The sequence below is a fragment of the Arvicanthis niloticus genome, chromosome 27 (genome assembly GCF_011762505.2).
Source record: "Arvicanthis niloticus isolate mArvNil1 chromosome 27, mArvNil1.pat.X, whole genome shotgun sequence".
Classification (NCBI taxonomy): Eukaryota; Metazoa; Chordata; class Mammalia; order Rodentia; family Muridae; genus Arvicanthis; species Arvicanthis niloticus.
Window position 1 is genome coordinate 3,390,889 of NC_133435.1, and position 20,134 is coordinate 3,411,022.

Consider the following 20,134-nt stretch of genomic DNA (forward strand, 5'->3'; position numbering starts at 1 on the left):
TGACTTTCTTCTGTTGATTTCTAGGAAGAGAAGGACTTATATAAAGTCAAATGCACAAAAGTAACATGTCAGAGCTGAGGCTATAGTTTGGCAGTAGAATGCTCACCAACCATTACAAGATTTGGAGCCTCAGAACTGCCCAATTAATTACTTAATTAACTAAATCTCTGTCATCAAGCTAGTTCTGAATTCTATCAGATGAACTAAGATCTATCATAGTCGAATGTTAGACCCATGAATTGAACAAAAGACTATATACTTTCTATATGCATAGTATTTGAATTATACTACAGTCTTTTATTCCACTTAATACACATATGCATGTGTGAAGGGGTGTGTGTGTGTGTGTGTGTGTGTGTGTGTGTGTTGGATAATATTTGGGTTCCACCTCTGGCATCCTGTCGTTCTTTTGAAATTAATCCGTGAAGTTGTGTTTATAAGTTTTTATCCCAGTGTGTGAAGTTGACTCTCCCACTCTTCTGTTGGTAAAGGTCCGCTCTGTTTTGGGTTTGACCTGATACACACCAAGCTGCTGTGGAGAATGTGGGATAAGTGGCTTGGAAAAGATAGCCTTTTGTTTTCATGGTGATTGAGTTTCATTCTGAATTTCTGCTATATCTCAACTGTCCATCCTTTGATAGCGGACACAGGTTTAACTGTGTACGGCGGGCACAGGTACCTATCTTAAAACTCTACCTCATTTTCCTTGTCCTTGGAGCAATATGAGATTCTGTCTGCAGTCTCTTGATAAACTCAGTTTTCCTGGTCATTTGGTGTTAGTAGTTCTAGTGGGGCCAACACAAGGGGCACAAGTGAGATCGGGAAACATTATAAACGTCCAGTGGCCAAATTTTCTTCCATCCTGTGCCCATGCTTCTCTGATCTTCTTGCCCTTCCCCCAAGCCCACATTATAATAACCTCCACCGTGGACCATGGACTCATGTGAGTGCCATTCTTAAACCAATATCCACACACGTATTTTTAAAAGTATTTGTTTTAAAGCACTAACCTCATGGTCATTCACAATACACAACATGTGGCTACTGGATACCTTCCCCGTCACCTCTGGGAGCTCAGCATGATTGGCTTCATAGTTCTGGGGTTGATCCCCACTCCTCGGGAGTCATCCGCTCTTTAGAACAGCAGCTCCTGGCGGGGGGGGGGGGGGGGGTCTCAAACCGCATCCTTCTGATGATCAGACCGTTCGAACCACCAGCACCTGCTTCAGTTTTCAGAGAAGGGTGTCCCCAAATGGATAGGATCTAGCTATCCTGGTTTTTAGGGGCACGGGTCTTACCAAATAGGCCACCTAAGGTGGGCTAGACACTGGTAGGCAACCTAAGATGGGGCAAACACTGACTGATCTCTGGCAGCAGGGCAGAGCCGCTGCAGCGCTGTTCCTGAACGTGCCACTGAGGGACTCGTGCCTCCCTCCAACACCTGAGCCCCGTCTGTGTCTGGATCTTTTATTTCTCTCCGCCCCTCTGCCCACGTTCAATTAATTGTCTCCTCTAGGTCCCTCCCCCACAGCCTCTTCTTAGCATTCACTGGGCGGGGAGGGGACAGTGGGAGCTCCCCAAGCAGTGTGCACCTTGTGCATCTATCCCAGGCGGCAGCGTCCTGATGCCTGAGAACAGCTCCGTCGCCAACTGCTGCGAGGCCAGCGGGCTGGCAGCGCGCCCTAGTTGGTCCGGGTCAGCGGTAGCGGGGCCCACTGGGACTCCCCGGGCACCCTGGGTGGCTCCCATGCTATCTACAGTAGTCGTTGTCACCACAGCTGTGGACTTCGTGGGGAACCTGCTTGTCATCCTCTCAGTGCTCAGGAACCGCAAGCTGCGGAACGCAGGTGAGTGTCAGCTTCTTTGAGGCTGGGATCCCATCATGCCCTGCCACTGGTTGGAACCCTGAACTTAGATCCTTAACACCTCCACATACACCAGGCACCCACGCGTTCCTGTTGTAGCCTCAGTAGCAGGTGTCTCTTTCCATTCATTTATCCAATCCCAGACTTTGGTTCTTTGAAGAAGTTAGGGGAAGTTCTGGTTTCCTATGCTAAGTTAGCCTGGAACTGGCCTCTAGCTGCCCAGGACACACTTGACACACTAAAATCAATGTGAATTGAGCTACGCTTTTCTTGTGGCAGAATATGAGTGCTGTAGAGTTTCATACACACTGAGGCTACCCACGGCATTTCAACTGTTTCTACTAGATGGAGCCCCCTTTGGCCATTTAAGCTCCCGTCCCATGATAGACTGCCCTCTCCCTACCTGCCAAACTGACTTTATATACTAGGTAATTTAAAAGCCCTAGATGGAAGAGACTGGGCACTGTACGGCCGCGAGCAATGGATGAATGCAAGCATTCTGCCAAGCTCTGTATCAAAAACACATCTAGTCACTAAAAGATCCAATCCCAAGGAAGAGTGTAACTTAGACGTGGCAGGCGCGGCTTCCATCAGTGTCAGCTTTTCTGAATGAAGACAAGGAAATTGTGGCACCTGCTGTGAGAACTTAAGCAATGATCTGGCTATATTATGTGGCAAGCCTTCACATGCTTTTTCCTTTCCAATCTATTCCCATTTCAACTTTTCCCTGCAGCAGAACAAAACCAGAAGCAGAGGTATGTAAGCTCACCTCCTGACGGGGTACTGCGAGGTATGACCAGGTGATCCTGAGGGGGACCTCAGTGACACACTGGTTAACTTTGTGATTCTTATCTTGCATGTTGGGGTCACTGGTGTGAAAACAAACAACGGGGAAGCTTTAAGCTGCCTTTCTAAGATGCCAGGCTCTTGGCAAAAGCCATTCTTACCAAATTATATAAATGTCTTGGGGAAAGAGAGTGCCGAGAATTTCTATCTATAAAAGAATCCAGGAGCAAAGTGTGTGGTTTTAGTCATCCTGTGGGAAACCTAGCATCACTCTAGCACAAGCCTCACACAGGCCCCAGTCACTAGGACTCATGTTTCCTGGAATAACTGTGCAAGACATCATTGTAGCTTTGGAAAATAAACCTGTAATAGCAAAAAGTTAGTTATTGTTAAGAAAAAAACTATGCTTGATATATATACATCAAGCATACACACACACACACACACACACACACACACACACACACACACACACCACACACCACACTGCCATAACATTGCAGCCTCAAACAATCACTTCCTGCACAGGGAGGCAGGTGTTCAGCTGCCCAGGCTTTGTCCCTGTGGATCAGGGTACCTAGCCTTCCAGGTCCTCATACTTTGCTCCTGGACATGCCAGGCACCCAGAGAAGACTGTTCAGCCCTTAGGTTGTCTGCCATGAGAGAGAGATGGTTGAAGAAGTGGTCACCGCTGCTTCTTGCCTGAGGAAGGTCAGAATCCTGCCCCTTTTCCATCCCACACAGGACCATTCAACTCTGTGTTAACCACCATCCCCAAGAAGCCTTCCGGACCTGAGTGTGCAGCCAGGTCTGGGGAGAATGCGGGATGCTGGTGCTTCACCCTATTCCTCCCATTCCCTGCTGCCCGTGCACTAGTGCCCAGCACTAGAGAAACAAATAAACATGCTATCCAGGAGCATTTACTCCTGCCCCGCCGGCAGCTTGCACAGTCATGCAGGTTAATGAGTGCTTGCTTGCTTGCTTGCTTGTTTGCACTTGCTTACTTGCTTTTCTTTCTTTCTTTCCTTCCTTCCTTCCTTCCTCTTCTTCTTTCTCCTGCTCCCCTCCTCTTCCTCCTCCTCCCCCTCCTCCTCTTCTTCTTCTTCTCCTCCTCCTCCTCCCCCTCCTCTCCCTCCTCCTCCTCCCCCTCCTCTCCCTCCTCCTCCTCCTCTCCCTCCTCCTCCTCCTCCTCCTTCTCTCCCTCCTCCTCCTCCTCCTCCTCCTCCTCCTCTCCCTCCTCCTCCTCCTCCTCCTCCTCCTCCTCCTCCTCCTCCTTCTTCTTCTTCTTCTTCTTCTTCTTCTTCTTCAGATGTGAGGAATGGGCCAAAAAATCACATCCATAATAGGCAAGTACTCACTATGTGTTATATGCCCAACCCTTTTTCTAATGACTGTTGGCTTTATTGATGACAATCATATTTTCAATGTAGTATTGTCATAAACTAAATGACCATGGTAAAGTGATATTTCAAAATGTTCTGAAAACCTGCATCCATTTCAAAAGTCAGCACCTATACACTCCTTATTAGTCATTTTTAAACTGAAGATGCTATCTTTACCTCAAGAACAACTCCCCTCAGACGTTTTGCACTCCTCTGTTCCCTCAGTCTGTCAATGCTGTATTAGTTATGTCTCCACTGCTGTGGAAAAAATCATGAAAAAGAGCAACACAGGGAAGGAAAGGTTTGCTTTGGCTCATTTTGAGGATACAGTTCGCCGTGCTGGGGATGCATAGCAGCAGGAGTCTGAGGCAGGTGGGCACATTGTCTCCACAGTCAGGAACCAGAAAGAGGTGAATACTGGGTCTCTGCTCAGATGTCTTTCTGTATTTGGTCTAGGAATCACTCCGTAGATTGGTGCTGCCCACATTTAAAGTGGGCCTTCCCACATCAGTTAACTCAATCGGAAAACATCTGTGTCCTGCAGACATGCCCAGAGGTTTCTCTCCTGGGTAATTCTAGATCTTGTCGAGTTGACAGTCAATATCTACCATCATAAAATTATGACTATGCATATAAAGAACATTTATTTCCGTTAACCAAGATGCATAGCCCACCTGAGGTTCCAGCATGCTTCCCAGGAGACATGAGGACTCCTTACTGACTGTCACAAGACCAGCCCCATTGTGGGATCTGATAGCACGGGTGGGGGCTATTGAGGACAAGGGGGTAGATTCAGGGAACTGACCACTGAGAACAGTCAGGTATGTGCCATCCTTTCTATAAGCCAGAGACTTGCCTACAGTGCCTCGTCACCTCACATTATGCTTCCCGGGGGCACTAAAAGCTCAAAATATGCCTCGTGCTGTCATGTGCCCACATCTGAACTAGTCACAAAGGCCTGCCTGCTCTAGCTCCTAGATGGCTAGAATCCTTAGGCAGTCTCAGCTTCACCACAGTCTCTAAAACTTGCTTACTGTTGCCTCTCAGTGCCTCCTCGATACTCTGTCTTGAACCACCATAAGCTATCTCAAAGGCTAGGGTAGATGGCTCCATGCTTAAGGTGCTTGGTGTGCAAATGTGAGAGGAACAGAGTTTGTATCTCTAGCATCCACATAAATGCTGGGTGGGCGTGGTGGCTTACCTATAATACCAGCACTCTGGGAGCAGAGGCAGGATCCTTGAAGCAAGCTAGTTAGCCAGACTAGCTGAATCAATGAACTCCAAGTTCAGCAAGTTACCTTACCTCAATATGGAAAGTGAAAAGCAATCAAGGACCCTGATGTCAAGCTTTTGTCTACACACACACACACACACACACACACACACACACACACAACCTATAAACATGAGGTTCTTGCTACCACCACCACCACCACCATACAGTTACCAACACAAAAGCCTAGGGAATGACACCGCCCTCTGCGCATCCCATCATTACCTCCTTTCAAACAACCTTTAGGAACCCACAGCAATGTTCCTCACCCCTTTCTTTGTCAGCATCCACCTTGAGTTCCTAGTAATCAGTCAGGAGCCATGATCCGACAACAGAGTTTTGAGCTCAAGTGTGGTAAACAGGCCATTTAAAAAGTGTTGCTAGTGAGTGGACTCTGCCATGTCTAAAGTATTTTGTTGTTAGTAAAGCAGAAGGGCCTCACTGGCTGACAATTTCCTAAGTCTTCCACACCACTACTTCTCTCAGGGCCCAGTGGTACTCTTCATTCTTTGTCCAGATCCAGGACCTTCCTAGGAGGTACAGGTGGCTATCCTTCCCCACTGGTACTGTGCAGAGAAGGTTGCCATGCCACATCCCTTCCCTATAAGGGAGCATATAGCACATGATACCAGAATAATGTGGGTGGCCATGTACAAAGGACTTTGAAGGCCCAGAAGGAAATAATTAGTAGGTTTTTGGCCCCTGCCCCCAGGAGTACAGAGAAAGAGGAAACTCACTCCAATCAGGATTCAACCTGCCACCAGCCACTTACCAAGATGCCACTTGATGTCAGTTGCTGAGCTGGCAGACAGGGCATTAGGTGTTTGACATCAGCTGAAGAACAAACCAGGCTGCCCTCGCCTCCCTCCCTCATATGTATGAGATCTCCAACTTCACATCTCAAATGTGAGCACCTTATTGTCTTTTCTGTGAGAAAAAGTTAATGCTTTTTTCAGAATCTATAATTGTGTCTTTAGCTGTGTAAAGAGAACTCTTAGTCCTCACTAGTTCTCTCTGCAGAGTTCTCAACTTCCTGGGGACATAGAGCTTCTTCTAACTGCCTTCATTCCCAAAGCAGTGGCTTCCATATTTAGACACTAAGTCCTGCAGGACATCATCTGCCATGATTGTGGCATCTGCAACTCACAGTGTAAAATGGAAGTAGCTAAACAGGTAAAAGTTAGGAAGCAAATGCTTGGGGAGATTTATACCTTCTTTATTATCTTTAGCTATCAGGACTATTGCAGGCAAGAACAGGCAGCAATACTCATTATGTAAGGGAACCCTGTGAAGTTCCCAGGAGGATTAAATCACCTAACTTCACATGTTCGAATACACCCCCATCAAGACCTGGCACATGGTTCTCTACCTCATGTCTTACCTCATGGGGAATCTTATTTCAACCCATGAGCCAAATGCTCGGTCCTTTCAATACAACTGATAATAAGACAAGAACAACATTCACAAATAATAGTTGGCATGATTGAGATGGTTAACATTGTCAACTAGGGAGAATCGAAGAGACAAACCTCTGGGCAGACCCATGAGGGAGTTTCTTGATTAGGCTAATTGAGAGGGGAAGATCCATCTGTGGATGGCTCCATTTCATGGGCAGTAAATAAAAGGAAAGTAATCTGAACCCATCATTCAACCCCTTTAGTAATGTGATCCATTGCTTCAAGCAATTGTGGGAGAACATTCACCGACACCCTATCCGCTATTCTTGCAAACACATGCTTCATACACTCTCAAATATATCTTCTCTCTTTAAGGTTTAGAAATATCATTTTTTGGTGTTTTCCAATATGCTATTAATTCATTTAACCAAAGCAAAAACAGTTTTGCCTCAGCCTTTCTAGGAGTCATCTTGACACCTCAAGGGTTTTTCAGAAATAATAGGACTTTGAAAGAAAACAATTTCTGCCCTCCAGGAATTTGAGAATGCAATTAAGAGATTACCTTAAATTCATCCATTGCTTTGTACTTGTAAAGAAACCAACTGTGGGGGAAAAAAAACTCACGGGGGAAGGGAGTTCAGCGGCAGGGTCCCACGGCGGCGTGGTCCCGGCGGGCTGGCGGTGGCGGCTGCGGTTCCAGGTTCCATAGGCTGGGAACCTGGCAGGCCCAGGCAACACGTGGAGTTTCCCAAAGCTTTTATTGTTCATGGCATGGTGAATGGGTGTAGATGGCGCACGTGCCCCACAAAAGCCAGGGGAGCCTGACTTTTATAGGAAGGGGGAAAAGGGGAGGGAATAACTTAATTAGCTACACCCCGTCCTTTAGATAACTCATTAATATTTTAATCTCTGGAGGTGGAGACTTGTTAATCACGCCCTCTACCTGTGTGCTACGTGACTGAAGGTGGCAGGTTAAATGGAGTTACCTAGTCCAAGGCCCAACAACCAACTTATTAATAAAGTATTTGTTCAATCTTTTCAAAACTGCTTACACCCAAAATGTTATTAGAATGCTTCGTGCAAGTCACGTTGGCATCACTATGGCTAATGACCTTCCATGGTAAGATCCTATTTGAGGTGCACTGCCATTCTTGGATGGAGGAAATCTTGTTGAAGGGCTTTTGAAAAACATTCTGCCTGACAGGAACTATCCCTTTTTCTTGTCTGACTTAGGAACTTCTACCCTTCCAACCTCCTTGCTCTGGCATGGACTACCTTGGCCAATGTTCTTCTGTGTTGGTACATCATGACAGGTCTTTCTCTGAGCATGTCATACCCTTTCTATATATGAGAGAGAGCATAATGTGCAGTCTATTTAGATAAATAATGGAGGGAGACTAATCTGAGGGTGGTTAACCTCGCAAGCATAGCCATCGTGGACGTCTCTCACTGTCCCGTGATTTTGTTCATTGGCTGTCTTCTCTGTGAGGGAATGGATGCCCTTGGGTTGCTCACCACCCATCCTAAGCCCCTAGCACAGTCAGAACTGCTATGAGGAGATTCTAATGGGTACCTGTCAAATAAATGACTGGCTTGAAGCTCATTGCCAAAGGTCATTTTAAACACAGGTAAACTCTTCAGATTTCAGGAGGTGAACAAGAGGCGAGGAATGGAAGTTGTTTTGCCTTTCAGAGCTCTATCTGGTGAAGACTAGACAACATAGCACTGAGCTCCTCCTCAAATACAGAATTCCTGGAAAGGAGACAGAATAAGAAAGTACTGTAGTGGGGCATGTGCTATGTCTGTGAATAGTGGAGGGGTTCTACTTCAAAGAATACAATCCTGTTGTGGCAGCCCTTTCCCACTGGCATACCTTGTCTGACAGAATGAGTCACTCCAAGACTTGTATATAAACGTTCATGACAAGCCATTGCACAAGGTGAGGAGCAGAGCCACGTGCTGGCTGATTGATTTCTCACCTGTGTGGGGAGGAAATTGATGTAGCAGGGGTCTCCTCCTGAATCTCATCCAGAGCGACACCAGCATCTCAGCATCTCACAGATGGGCGACACCATAAGATCTGTAGTCACCTAATTGGGATTCGTGCCAAGAAAGCTAGAAGACAGTAGGACCACTGGGCAGATGACTCTCCAGCAGGGATTGGTGGATTTCAACCTTTTAGGAACAGCAGGCTTAATAGGAGAGAGTAATTGGATCACTTTCCACGTGGAGCTAATGCGTTCTGCTCACTATTTACAAGCTGTTTGCAGCCTCTGGGGCATTATTAGGGGACAAGCCACATTAACACAGCAGTGCTTGCCTTAGCTTTCCCAGGGAAACAGCTGGTAGAGCTGGCACCAGCTTCCAGCCAGTTTTGACGTTTTCTGCTCATGTTTGTACATGCCAAGAGCATTTGCTGTCCATCCTGAACCCGTCAGGACCTGTAGCAACCAACCTTCCTATGTTGGTGAAAGAAAATGGTCTTTACAAAAACAACACCTAGTGTGTGGGGTGATCTCCAGTAGAAGGGTGGAGGATTGATGAAGAGGTCACAGAGAAAGTTCAATAATTGTCTAAATGCCTATGACTAGAAATTAGTAGAACTAAATATATCTCGGGCTGCTTCAACCTCCAGCACCTCCTCCAATCTTCTAAAGGAGCCTTAAAATCCCAGAACAGAACTTAGTTGTGATCCTAAGCTGAAGTCAAGAAATAGGGTCCCTGCTTTCTGGGAACTCAGTACAGTTTGAGCCAACGCATCAGCAGTTTTTCTAATTGCTGGAACAAAACACCAGACACTGGCAACCTGGGGAAGAAAAGGTTTGACTCACTGACTGTTTGAGAGCAGAGTTCATCATGGTGGAGAAGGCACAGTGGCAAAGCCATGACAGACAATCACACTGTAGTCACAGCCGGGACGTGGAGAGTGGTGAATACTGCCTTCTCTCCTATTCAGTCTAAGATCCAAGCTGAGGGGACAGTGCCACCCATGTTCAGGGTGTGTCTTCCCTGCTCAGTCACCCTAATCTAGACACACCCTCAAGACACACCTAGCGATGTGTCTGTCTGTGAGGAGATTCTAAATTGGTCTCGTTGTCCATGGAAATGTTGTAACCAGAAAGCCAGGGGCTGCTGACAGTGGACATAACCACCAAGACTGAGAAGAAATCTCAAAGACACCAACCAGACTTCCCCCAACATGTCACACCAGCCCTCAGTTGTGCGTTTCTTACCCTGTAGTAACAATTGGAAAGGACATGGGAGTTTTAGCCCACAAAATAAGCAAAGCCCTTAAATAACAGAGTAAGATGAACGCCTGCCCCCCTCTCCCCAGCAGCCTATGTAGGATACATCATTCCTAGACATCTTCACTGTGTGATCCTAAAACCCTAGCACCATGCTCCCTCTCACACCATGCTCCTTGCCAGAATTCACCCTGTACCATCCTGTCACACCCCTGGCCCTCTTGAATCCTGCCCTGGCACTGATGCCAGTGTAGCCGCTGAGGTCCTGAGAACTTCTATAGTATCATGGGGCTTCTTTTCTCTCCATTCTGACCTGGCCTGACTTAGAGTTTTGAGGTGAAAATAAGTGCTTCCACAGTCCCTACAACTCAGGCTTCTGATAGATTGTGGGGACCAGAGCATGTGTGTGGGGACCAGAGCAGGCTGGAGCCAGCCCTTTCCCAGCCCTGTGCTTTAACACATGCAATTGGAGTCTGCTTCTTGTGAAGGTCTGACAAATGAATTTCTGACTGTGTGGCTCTAGCCACCCATTTTTTAAGACCTCAGTCTGTCCTCTTCCTTCACTAATGCTCTGGACCAGACCCTAGCTGGGCCCTCTGTAGGATGAGGGCAGATGGGAGATGGAGGTATAGAATGGGGACCAATTTGGAGGCAGGTTGAAGTATCTGCATCCTAGCCAACTTGAAGTTCCTCCTATGAATTCATTCTACCTTCACACTGCATCCCTCTGGCCAACAACAAGCAGGATGCATTTTGTCACACAGCCACTGAGAAATCCCTCCCATGGCCAGCCTGCTGCCTTTTGGTCTTTTGAGCATACAGCAAATGCTCAGAAGACACAGGGCTTGGGGGGGCGGGGCGTTGTATTAGGGAAGGGAACTACTCATGCCCTCAGCTTCATGTTGAAACCCCTCGGGTTCCTGGTGCTTTGCTCACAGTGCCCTGATGTTCTCAGACAGCAAAGCTGGAGGAGCAGAGGCTGACCTTCAAGCTAGGTTCCTGGATGACTATACAGCTTCCTGGGGCTCTGGCTGGTTGGGTTGATGACACTGAGAAGGTGTCCATTCAGAGGAGATAGCTCAGAGAGCCAGGAAATGTGTAGGCAAAGGGGGAATTGCCACCACCCTGTTTTTCCAGTGCTTTGAGACAAGAGGAGAACAGTTGGGTCTCTGTGTTAGGGTTTCTTCTGCTGTGATAAAACGCTATAACCAAAAGCAACATGGGCAGAAAAGGGTTTATTTTAGATCCCATGTTCTGATCACAGTTCTTTATGAAGGGACATCAAAGCAGAAACTGAAGGTAGAAATCTGGAGTCAGGAGCTACAGCAGAAGCCATGGAGAAATGCTGCTGTCTGGCTTGCTCCCCATGGCTCAGCCTGCTTTCTTTCATTCTTTCTCTTCTTTCTTTCTTTCCTTCCTTCCTTCCTTCCTTTCTTTCTTTCTTGGTTTGTTTGCTTGCTTGTTTATTTAAACGTATTTAAATTATTTTTTTATTCACTTTACATCCTGATAACAAGCCCCTGCCTCCCCTGTTTCCAGTCCCACCCTTACTCCCCCATTGTCCCCCAACTCTTCTCCTAAGAGAAGGAGAGTCCCTCCTTGGGCAACACCCCACCCTGGGGTATCTAGTTCCAACAGGTTTAGGCACATCCTATCTTCATAAGGCCCAGCCAGGCAGTCCACATAGGGGGAAAGGGGATCCAATGACAGGGAACAGAGATGAAGACAGAGACGGCAGAGGCAGAGGCAGAGGCAGAGGCAGAGGCAGAGGCAGAGGCAGAGGCAGAGGCAGAGGCAGAGGCAGAGGCAGAGGCAGAGGCAGAGGCAGAGGCAGAGGCAGAGGCAGAGGCAGAGAGGCAGAGGCAGAGGCAGAGAGGCAGAGGCAGAGGCAGAGAGGCAGAGGCAGAGGCAGAGGCAGAGGCAGAGAGGCAGAGGCAGAGGCAGAGGCAGAGGCAGAGGCAGAGGCAGAGGCAGAGGCAGAGGCAGAGGCAGAGGCAGAGGCAGAGGCAGAGGCAGAGGCAGAGGCAGAGGCAGAGGCAGAGGCAGAGGCAGAGGCAGAGGCAGAGGCAGAGGCAGAGGCAGAGGCAGAGGCAGAGAGGCAGAGGCAGAGGCAGAGGCAGAGGCAGAGGCAGAGAGGCAGAGGCAGAGGCAGAGGCAGAGGCAGAGGCAGAGGCAGAGGCAGAGGCAGAGGCAGAGGCAGAGGCAGAGGCAGAGGCAGAGGCAGAGGCAGAGGCAGAGGCAGAGGCAGACCCCACTCCACTCATTAGTGGAACCACATGAAGACCAAGCTGCACATTTGCTACAGTTGTGTAGGGGTTGTAGATACAGCTCCTACATGCTTCCTGGTTGGTGTCACGGTCTCTGTGAACTCCCATGGTCCCAGGTTATATGACTCTGTGGGTCTTCTTGTGGTATCCTTGACCTCTCATACTTGTTCACTTCTATTCCCCACTCTTACACAAGACTCCCGAGCTCTGCCTGATCTTGGCTGTGGGTCTCTGCATCTGCCTCTGTCTGCTGATGGATTAAGCCTCTCAGGAGACAGTTATGGTCTGGTCCTGTCTGCAAACATAGCAGAGTATTATTATTAATAGTGTCAGGGTTGGCTCTTTCACATGGGATGGGTCTCAAGTAAGGGCAGTCATTGCGTGGCTGTTCCCTCAGTCTCTTCTCACAGCCTGCTCTTGCTGGACAGGATCTCTTATTAATGTGGAACTCACTGATTAGGCTAGACGGGCTAGTGGGTGAGCCCAGGGATCTGCCTATCTTTCCCTGGAATTTTAAGAATTATCTCTATGCCTGACTTTTTTTTTTTTTTTTTAAGTGTGGGTTCTATGAAACTCCGGTCCTCATGCTTGAGTTGCAACCATTTTACCCACTGAGCTATGGCCCTCGTCACCCAAAGGAATGATCGGGAGATGTGAGGCCCCTACTGACTACTGATCTGTGTTTCCTGCTTCAGGTAATTTGTTTGTGGTGAGTCTGGCCTTGGCGGACCTGGTGGTAGCCTTGTACCCTTACCCACTGATCCTTGTGGCCATTATCCATGATGGCTGGGCCCTTGGGGAGGCCCACTGCAAGGCCAGCGCCTTTGTGATGGGCCTGAGTGTCATTGGCTCTGTCTTCAACATCACGGCCATCGCCATCAACCGCTACTGGTGCATCTGTCACAGTGCAACCTACCACCGGGTCTGCAGTCACTGGCATGCTCCGGTCTACATAAGCCTCGTCTGGCTCCTCACTCTGGTGGCCTTGGTGCCCAATTTCTTTGTGGGGTCTTTAGAGTATGACCCACGCATCTATTCTTGCACCTTCATCCAGACAGCCAGCACCCAGTACACGGCGGCTGTGGTGGCCATCCACTTCCTCCTTCCAATCGCTGTGGTGTCCTTCTGCTATCTGAGAATCTGGATACTGGTGCTCCAGGCCCGAAGGAAGGCCAAGGCTGAAAGGAAGCTGCGTCTGAGACGCGGTGACCTACGCAGTTTCCTAACCATGTTCGTAGTGTTTGTGGTTTTCGCCGTATGCTGGGCCCCCCTCAACTGCATTGGCCTGGCAGTGGCCATCAACCCAGAGGCAATGGCTCTCCAGGTCCCAGAAGGGCTCTTTGTCACCAGTTACTTCCTAGCTTACTTCAACAGCTGCCTTAATGCCGTTGTTTACGGGCTTCTGAACCAGAACTTCCGCAGGGAGTACAAGAGGATCTTCTCGGCGCTCTGGAACACTGGGCGCTGCTTCCATGAGGCTTCCAAACGCTGCCTTACTGAGGAGTTGCAGGGCCCAACGCCACCTGCTGCCGAGGCTACTATGCCTGTCCAGGAAGGTGCTCTCTAGCCTGCATCAGCTCAGTGGACCTAGCAGCAAGGCTGCGAAATGAGCCGAGTGGAGTTGCTGTCAGTGCTGTGCAGCCACCTGCTCACACTGCATCCCACAACTGGGGAATTCAAGTGACCACCAGTGCAAACCTGCAGACACTCTTAGTGGCAGATTGGGCACTGGATTCCAATTGGCTGCGGCAGAAGTCAAGCCCTACACATGAGAAGACATTTTTTCCTGCCACCTTGACCTGGTACTAATGTTGCCCCTTCCTTGAAGAGCCAGGGGAAAGAGATCTCTTTTGATTACCCGGGCTAAAAGATCAAAATCTGCAATATTGAAGGTGAGTGACTTCCGGGGACTTTCATCAACTTTTCCTACACATCATGAATGTACCACACCATATATTGTATCAATACACACTACAATATATACATCAAATGCATATCACTTATACAAGATATACATCATACACATACCATGTGTATATCACACCATATACCACATATATACAGCGTACATAACGCCACACATATGTAAACCACATACATATATACCAGATATACACCACACTCATATATATAAGAAACATACACACAAAATACTTACACCACATACACACAAAACATACACCATATACATACACAACACACCAATAACACACATGCACATTGCACTGTTTTCTTCAGATACTGAATATGCTTGGTGAGTGTGGTCCAGCGGGAGAACCATGATGCCTGACCTGTGGGAGGTCAGTCTGTTGACAGACTGGTATCAGCAAAAGTTTGAAGGTGTTTTCATTGCACTAATCACTGTGCTAAATACTTGATACATGTTATCATATCTAATTCTCTCAAAATTCTTGGAATAGATACTATTATGTGTTTGTGTGGTTAAGAAACTGAAACCCAAAGTACTGAACTGACTGGCTGAGTTCAAAAAACTGCTAATTTCAGATGTCTGTGTGAGAATCTGCCTCCGTAGACCATGGAAAAAGTGACCGAGGTGAGTTAGATTAAGTACCTTACATGCATGTGATCCACAGGGAGACAGGACACTTACCTCAGCTAGCCACAGGGCTTCCCTGGAGGCAGACCCAGGGGCCCTGGTTGCTGCCAGCTTAGCATTAGTTACAATATCACTGCCTTGCGGTGGGAGAAATCCAAGCTGGGCTGAAAGCTTAGTGACCTAGTTACCTGGACATTCCTTTAAAATATGGATTCCCTGGACACTACATGTTTCCGGTGTGGAAGTCTGATATTAGAGATCCACCAGGGGGATGACTGGGAACATGGGCGGCACCATTAGAGACTGAGGGCAGATATTCCCAGTTAGGTAGCTCCGAAGTTCACAGCTCAGTCTGACAGAGCCCTCAGAGACGCCAGAGTTCTCAGGCTCCTTGCACTGCATCTGCTTGCTAGGTTCTCGGAGGAGGTTGAGGCTGACCTGCTTAGGCAGGTGTGGCTCTGTCCTCTACTTCTTCTCTCCAGATCAAACATAGGGGTTTCCTGTGACCCCAGCTTTGGAAAAGAGGGAGTCATCACTTATCAACTTATCAACAAGCTAACCCTACCCCTCCGATCATCTCTGTCTCTTAGTGCTAACTGTAACTGTATGTGTGTGCTCAGTAAATACAGGCAGAAGAAATCCGGCATCCCTTCGTTTTCTTAGCCTATCGCTGTCACTGGTCCTCCAGGTCCTGGCATATAAGTGTAATAACCAAGACCCTTTCTTGTGTCCTTAGGTTTTGGGGGATGAACCAGTATCCCAGAGAACAAAGGAAAGTGGGGAGAGCCATAGCATCAAGCAGTGTTCATGCTCCGTGGAATGGTCTCAGGGCACTGACCTTGAGTTTAAACACAGACAGTTCTCTTCAAACAGTGCATAGGTGACTCGCGGTCTGCTCGATGGACTCAACAGTCTGTACAAAAGTGCTTCCCAGCCATCTTCCTCCTGTGACCTTCCTTGGGATGCCTCCGTTTTGAGAAGTTTCCTCTCTAGGAAACCCTCAGCCTTCAAGGAACCTCAAGTTCAGGTGCAGACTTCTGACTGGTTAACATAGGTGGTTATCCAGCACTCTGGCCACCGTGGATCATGACACACACACACACACACTCCCGGTCAGAGACACATTTGGGACATAGATTTTTCCTTAACCAATTATAGCCAGTCATATACAAGAAAAAATGAGCTAAGATCAGAACAGTTTAAATTGTTCAAAGTGGAAACTGGTTAAATTGTTCGTGGGGGGTGCGGGGGGCGGTTAAGACAGGATCTCATATCCTCATATCGTGCATGCTGGCCTTGTATTTGGTATGTGACCAAGGCTGGCCTTCTCCCTGTGAACTTACTTCTGGCTTTAGGGAGTAATTTCTTTGGAATCCTCTTACACTGGTTCATACAGCCTGTGCCCTTCTGTGACAGGACTCTTTCACATGAGACAATGTCCTCTATGTTCCTTTGTATTATAGTGAGACTTCCTTCCTATGTAAGGAGGAATAACCTACATTCACACTCATCAAACTGCCATTGTAACCCATCTATGGAGGTTCTAAGAGTTTAGCCAAAGGAGCTGAAGTCAAGATCTCACTGATTTATGTGCATTCCCATGTCTGTGGTGGTAATGCTCAAAATGGCCCAGATGTGGAAATGGAGCTGTTGTATCCAAATGTTCTGATACCACTAGGTACTTAGATGAATTTCAAGTGTTCGTTCCATTCTTAGTGTTTTGGGGTCCGTCATGCTGTGTGTCAAAGTGGCCATATGATTTTAGTCCAGCAGAAGCACTGATACTCCAGCCTCTGAGAGCCTTCTGTGCCTCCACAGCTCATCTACGGGTGAGAACTCAGGTTCACCAGATGCCAAACTGCCGGGGCTGGATCATGGACTCCTCAGAAGCTGCCACTCTGAGAAACTAACTTCTGTGGTTTTTTTTAAGGCACAATTCTGTGGTGTTTCATAATAGCTGCTAAGCCAAATGAAATAAAGGTTCTCTCTCTCTCTCTCTCTCTCTCTCTCTCTCTCTCTCTCTCTCTCTCTCTGTCTCTCTCTCTCTCTTTAAATTTTAGGGTGTCTTGGTTTGGTTTTGGTTTTGGTTTTGGTTTTGGTTTTGGTTTTGGTTTTGGTTTTGGTTCGGCAGTTGACTTGTGGGAGTTTTCTTTAAAATTAGATGCCAGCTTACTTTTGAGAAGTAATAATTTTACATATATGTTACATATATTCTTTAATGATCAGGGTAATTAGCAAACATAACCATCACTCAAAATCTCATTTCTTTGTGTTAAAACCATTCAGAATTCTTTATCCTATTTTGATATATAGGCATCAGTTATTATTGCTTATTGTCACCTCACTGTGCGCCAGAACACCAGAGCTTAGTCCCCTTGTCCAGTGGTGGTGTTGCACTCATTGACCTACAGGCCTCCCTGGAGTTTTTTTTGTTTTGTTTTGTTTTGTTTTGTTTTGTTTTGTTTTTTTCCTGTTGACAGATATTAACCCCTTCTGAGATGAGTGGTTTACAGAGCACTGTTCGAGCTCCATGGCTTATATGCTCACTTTGTTTCCCTTGGTCTGCAAATAATTTTCTGTTTTATATCATCCTTATCTATTTTGTTTTTGTTGTTTGTACGTTTTATATCATGTCAGAGGAATGATTGTTCATACCAGTGAAACTCCCTCATCTCTTACACACATTATTTTTTAGGAATTTTATAGCTTCAGATCTCATATATGTAGATCTAGCCCACTTTGAGCTGACATTTGAACATGGCATAAAACAGCAGTCTAAAGGGTGAGGAAACACCACATTCATACATAAATAAAAAAAATAAAGTGAGCATGATAGCATCCTAGAATGTTGGATTGTGACCAAGAGATTAAACCAACAGGGAAAAGTCCATCAGGCATTAGCCCTACACAAAGAATGATGAGAACTGGAATCATCTGGAATCATCTGGAATCATCTGGAACAGGGAGGGGTGGTCCTCCCAGGGAAGAGCACACTAATTAGTTGTCCAGTACCAAAAGGTCAGCCCTGAAAACATATGTATAAGTAACATTACATAAACTGAGCATGTTATACTTAGGAAATATGTAAGTACATACATATATGCATACAATAACAAGAAATAAAACATAGGCCATGACTTTGAAGGACATCAGGGAGGAGTATATGAAAGGGTTTGGAGAAAGAAAGAAGAAAGAAAAAATGTTATAACTATAATCTCAAATTCCCTAAATCTAAAGAAATAATGAGCAACCAAGAACAAGATGCATTTACAACCAAAAATAAATATGACCCAAAATAGACCTCCCCACAATGCACTAGAGTCAGAATGCCAAAAATACGAAGCAAGAAAATAATATTAAATGCTATAAATGGGAAATACCAACTCACAAAGGCAACCAGTCAGAATAACAGCAGGTCTCTCACCAGGAAGCCTTGCAACCTGAACACACAGAAAATACATAATTATATATTTTAAGATTCTCAAATGAATAAATACCAACTAAGAATAGTATACCCAGCAAATCTACCTGTTCAAATAAAGGTATAATAAGACAAGCACAAACAAAGGAAGTTTATGACCATCGGACAGAATATATATGAATACTGAAAGAAATACTATATGCAGTATACAAAAATAACAGTTTCCATCAAAAAAAAAAAAACAAAAGAATAGACAAGCCTGTGACCAGATGGATTCACTGCTAAACTCTATGAAACCTTTAAGGAAAAGTTAACACCAATATTCCTCTAACTATTGCACAAAATAGAAATCAAAAGTATAATTACAAAGTCATTCTACACAGCCTTTATTGTCCTGGTGGAAAAACACCTGAGTTTTAGATTTGCAAGTTGAAGACTATGTCAGGAGCCATCTAGCAGAGGCAAACACCAGCAAGTAACTTTCCTGGAGCTGACATATCATTTTGCATGGTTGTGATGGATAAACTCTAAAATTGCAAGGCTTTTTAGAGAGTTCATCTCAGAATTGATTCTTGTTAATATATCTTTCCTGTTATATTATTAAATAGCATAATGATGCCTTGGCATTAGCCCACTCTATTGGTCAGATTTTCTGCAGATCAATAAAGATGTATTCTCTCGTAGTAATGCTGTGTAGACAAATAAATAGATGATTTCTTAATTGCTAATAATGATTCTATAAAAATTCTAAATTTTTACAAGTAATTTTGTGCCCTCTAAGTATGTAGGCTGCAATTAGGGCTCTGTAAACATTCATGTGACATGAGTTAATTGCACTAAGATAGAAAGCAGGCTTGTAAAAGATTTATAATTAGGGAAAACATTTCTTTTAGGTTGGATATGAAACCATTATCTGATAAGTAAAAGTAGAAAACTAAGAATGAACTGAGAATTTATTGTAGGTGAAAGGACAAAAAGTAAAATATTTACTGAATTTATCTCTATTTCAATACTAATGAGACACTAGCCAGAATATTTTTCTCTTGATGAAGTCATGTTAACTTAGACATAAGAATTATTATTTAAAATGCTTAATGAATCTGTGAAGCTAGTGGCAGATAGTAAATGCTTAGTTAGATAACTAGTCTTAATGGAAACATATGTAAGCATCTTTGTTGTAACTCCTTATTTAATGTATGATTCGAATTTATGTTTGAGCTTGTTGAGAACTTTGGAAAGAAGATGCTTGAAATATACCACGTGATCATGTATCCAAAAAAGTACAAGAACTAGGAACTGTGACAAGAATAGCAGAGACAGAAAAGCCACAGAATAGAAACAGAGCAGAGTGTGGCAGAGCAGAATGTGGCAGAGCATAGCAGGTAGAGCAGAAGGAAAGCAGAGCAGAGAGCAGCAGGCAGGCTTTTCTTACCATGGGACAGGTTTTTCTTAATGACAACAGAAAGCTAGTTCCTGCTTTTCTCTTAGAAATAAAGATTAGAATCTCTTTCAAATCAGATATTTTCTTTCTGCAATCTCATCTTTCTCTAGCAGACAAGGAAGTAATGAACTCCCAGCCTCTGGTCCCCCAGGGGGTGCAGAAGACCTGGGGAAGGGGGGTGACAAAGAACTTTACTTAATCCCTTACTGTTTAACAATAGGATGTTTGCAACCTCTAGCTTCAGAGTAACTTAAAGTCAAGAATGGTAAACTTATTTAATAGTAAGCAACTTTTACCTTCACAAAAAAGAAATTTTGGCTATCATCACCTCCAATCCCACCCCCACCCCTGTCACTATCTATCCAGAGAGAAGAACTGGTTCTTGGCAAGAATATATTAAGACCATCATACATTATGATCAAATTGGTTTTGCCCTAGGGATGCAAGTTTAATCCATCATATACAATTTCATGAATGTACTATAGCATATAAATAAAAGA

At 45.7% G+C, this 20,134-nt stretch overlaps 1 protein-coding gene across 1 annotated transcript; it reads left to right on the forward strand.

The window, feature by feature from the left end:
• The first annotated feature begins 1,598 nt into the window (after positions 1–1,598).
• Positions 1,599–14,098, forward strand: Mtnr1b (melatonin receptor 1B). Its single transcript, XM_076925917.1, has 2 exons — positions 1,599–1,847; positions 12,911–14,098. The coding sequence occupies exons 1-2, from the start codon at positions 1,625–1,627 to the stop codon at positions 13,780–13,782; spliced, it is 1,095 nt and encodes a 364-aa protein (XP_076782032.1). The 5' UTR covers positions 1,599–1,624; the 3' UTR covers positions 13,783–14,098.
• The last annotated feature ends 6,036 nt before the right edge of the window (positions 14,099–20,134 follow it).

Bases quoted from the DNA above. Each gene is read 5' to 3' on its own strand.
- Mtnr1b (XM_076925917.1), top strand. From the start codon at position 1,625: ATGCCTGAGAACAGCTCCGTCGCCAACTGCTGCGAGGCCAGCGGGCTG. The intron at 1,848-12,910 runs GTGAGTGTCAGC...TTCCTGCTTCAG, and splicing joins CCGCAAGCTGCGGAACGCAG to GTAATTTGTTTGTGGTGAGT.